The sequence below is a fragment of the Charadrius vociferus genome, unplaced genomic scaffold (assembly GCF_000708025.1).
Source record: "Charadrius vociferus isolate BGI_N301 unplaced genomic scaffold, ASM70802v2 scaffold621, whole genome shotgun sequence".
Classification (NCBI taxonomy): Eukaryota; Metazoa; Chordata; class Aves; order Charadriiformes; family Charadriidae; genus Charadrius; species Charadrius vociferus.
In genome coordinates, this window is record NW_009646926.1 from 55,004 (window position 1) to 56,604 (window position 1,601).

Sequence of the window (1,601 nt, forward strand, 5' to 3'; positions counted from 1 at the left end):
AGCACGGGCCTGGCTGGGCAGGCACACCGTGCTCTGGGGATGCTGTCCGCTCACCAAACTGAGCAGAAAAGGCGTGTTATCCTTTTTCTAACCCTTCTCTTGCCCAGGAGGGAGCCCCTACGCTGATGGGAGGAGAGTCAGGTAGTGCAGATTCGTACCTTTGTTGTGCTGCCCCCCCCTCCAACTGTCCCAGGGCTGCCCCTACATTTATTCCTGCCCACATCCTTGCCCTCTCTGCCCAAAGCCTGGCTGGGGTGTGGGGGCAGCCCCACAGCAGAGGGGTTTGGCTGTCTGCAAAGTATTTTATCCTGCCTGCCCGTGGCAGGGGGGCAAAGCAGGAGGATCACCCCGCCTCGAACAGGAGCCTGACGCGCAGTGGCTCAGCCCCATGCTCTGGCAGGAGGGCAGGACACAGGCAGGGAAGGGTGGGCACCGCACCCCGGGATGGGCAAGGGCCAGGCAGCGCACACCGAGCCCCCAGCCAGCACCTGGGCTCGTCCCTTTGGGCCAGAGATAAGGGACAGAGCCTGGAGGAAGGGGTTTGATTTCGGGGAGGGGACACACACACACACAGAGGGGGGACAGGGTACAGGGATGATCTCACTGCTCTGTGTGGCTGAAGTCGTAGCAGAAGTTTAAGTTGCTCGGGGGCTTTGGGACAGGAGGAGGAGTGTCGGGGATGCTGATGTTCTCCAGGTCCAGGAGGCGCAGTTTGAGCTCCATGGACAGCAGGACATCGAGGTCCGTCTGCGTTCGCTCACTTGTCATCTCCTTGCCCAGAAGGACGTTCAGCCCGTCTGTCCACAGGCAGAACTGGGGAAGCACAGGACGGGTGACTCTGGCACCAGCCCTGGGCAGCCAGAGAGCTCCCCTCTACCCTCCCTGTGGCTCCCACCCTGGGGACACACACACGACTCCCTTCCCCGCCTACAGTCCCCTGGCAAGGACCCCTGGCCACCGTGTGCCTCCCCAGTGGGTCCTGGAGCTCACCTCATACCGGGTGGGGGCAACAAAGTTGAGGCAGTATTCCTCCATGTCATACACGATGGAGAAGGCCAGCTCCAGGACGTCCTGTGGGGAGAGCACAGGGGGTAGCCAGCTTCTCAGCTGGACTCTTTCCAGCCCCAGCAGGATTCAGAGCAGGAGCTGCCTCCCAGCCTCCTCCTCTGCACCCCAGAAAACCCAAGAGGTCTCAAGCCACATCAAAAACCTGCTGCTGCCCATGAAACCACCCAACGTGCCACTATCTGCCTGCCACCAAAAACCATCACCGGCTGTGCAACATGGGGTGGGAAGTGCTGACCTTGTTCTGCTTCCCGGAGCTCTTCTCCTTCGTGTGCGGACACTCCTTCCCCACGAGCAGCATCTTCATGTCCACCACAGGAACTGGGGGCAAGCAGAAGAGCTGTGAGTGCCTCCTCTCCCTCTGCCTTTCCCTTTCCCTTTCCCTCTCCCTCTCCCCCAGGTCCCCAGCACCCAGAGTCCATCCATGGGGGCTCAAGCCGCTCTGCAGCACCCTTTCAAGAGCCAGCCTGAACTCCCACAGCTCCCAGTCCCACAGTGACAGTGGGCACTGGGCCAGGTGTGCAGCAGCCAGGAAG

The 1,601-nt window shown here is 61.5% G+C and overlaps 2 protein-coding genes across 2 annotated transcripts in view; both read right to left on the reverse strand.

The window, feature by feature from the left end:
• TMEM208 (transmembrane protein 208) overlaps positions 1-223 on the reverse strand; it is an 8,579-nt gene extending 8,356 nt beyond the window's left edge. The window contains exon 1 of the mRNA XM_009894480.1: positions 206-223. Within this exon, the coding sequence (XP_009892782.1) occupies positions 206-223 (18 nt within the window). The remainder of the gene's footprint in view (positions 1-205) is intronic.
• A 377-nt stretch (positions 224-600) lies between these two features.
• The window catches only part of ELMO3 (engulfment and cell motility 3), an 8,332-nt gene continuing 7,331 nt past the window's right edge, over positions 601-1,601 (reverse strand). The window contains exons 17-19 of the mRNA XM_009894481.1: positions 1,304-1,386; positions 991-1,071; positions 601-813 (exon numbers count right to left, since the gene is read on the reverse strand). Of these exons, the coding sequence (XP_009892783.1) occupies positions 601-813; positions 991-1,071; positions 1,304-1,386 (377 nt within the window). The remainder of the gene's footprint in view (positions 814-990; positions 1,072-1,303; positions 1,387-1,601) is intronic.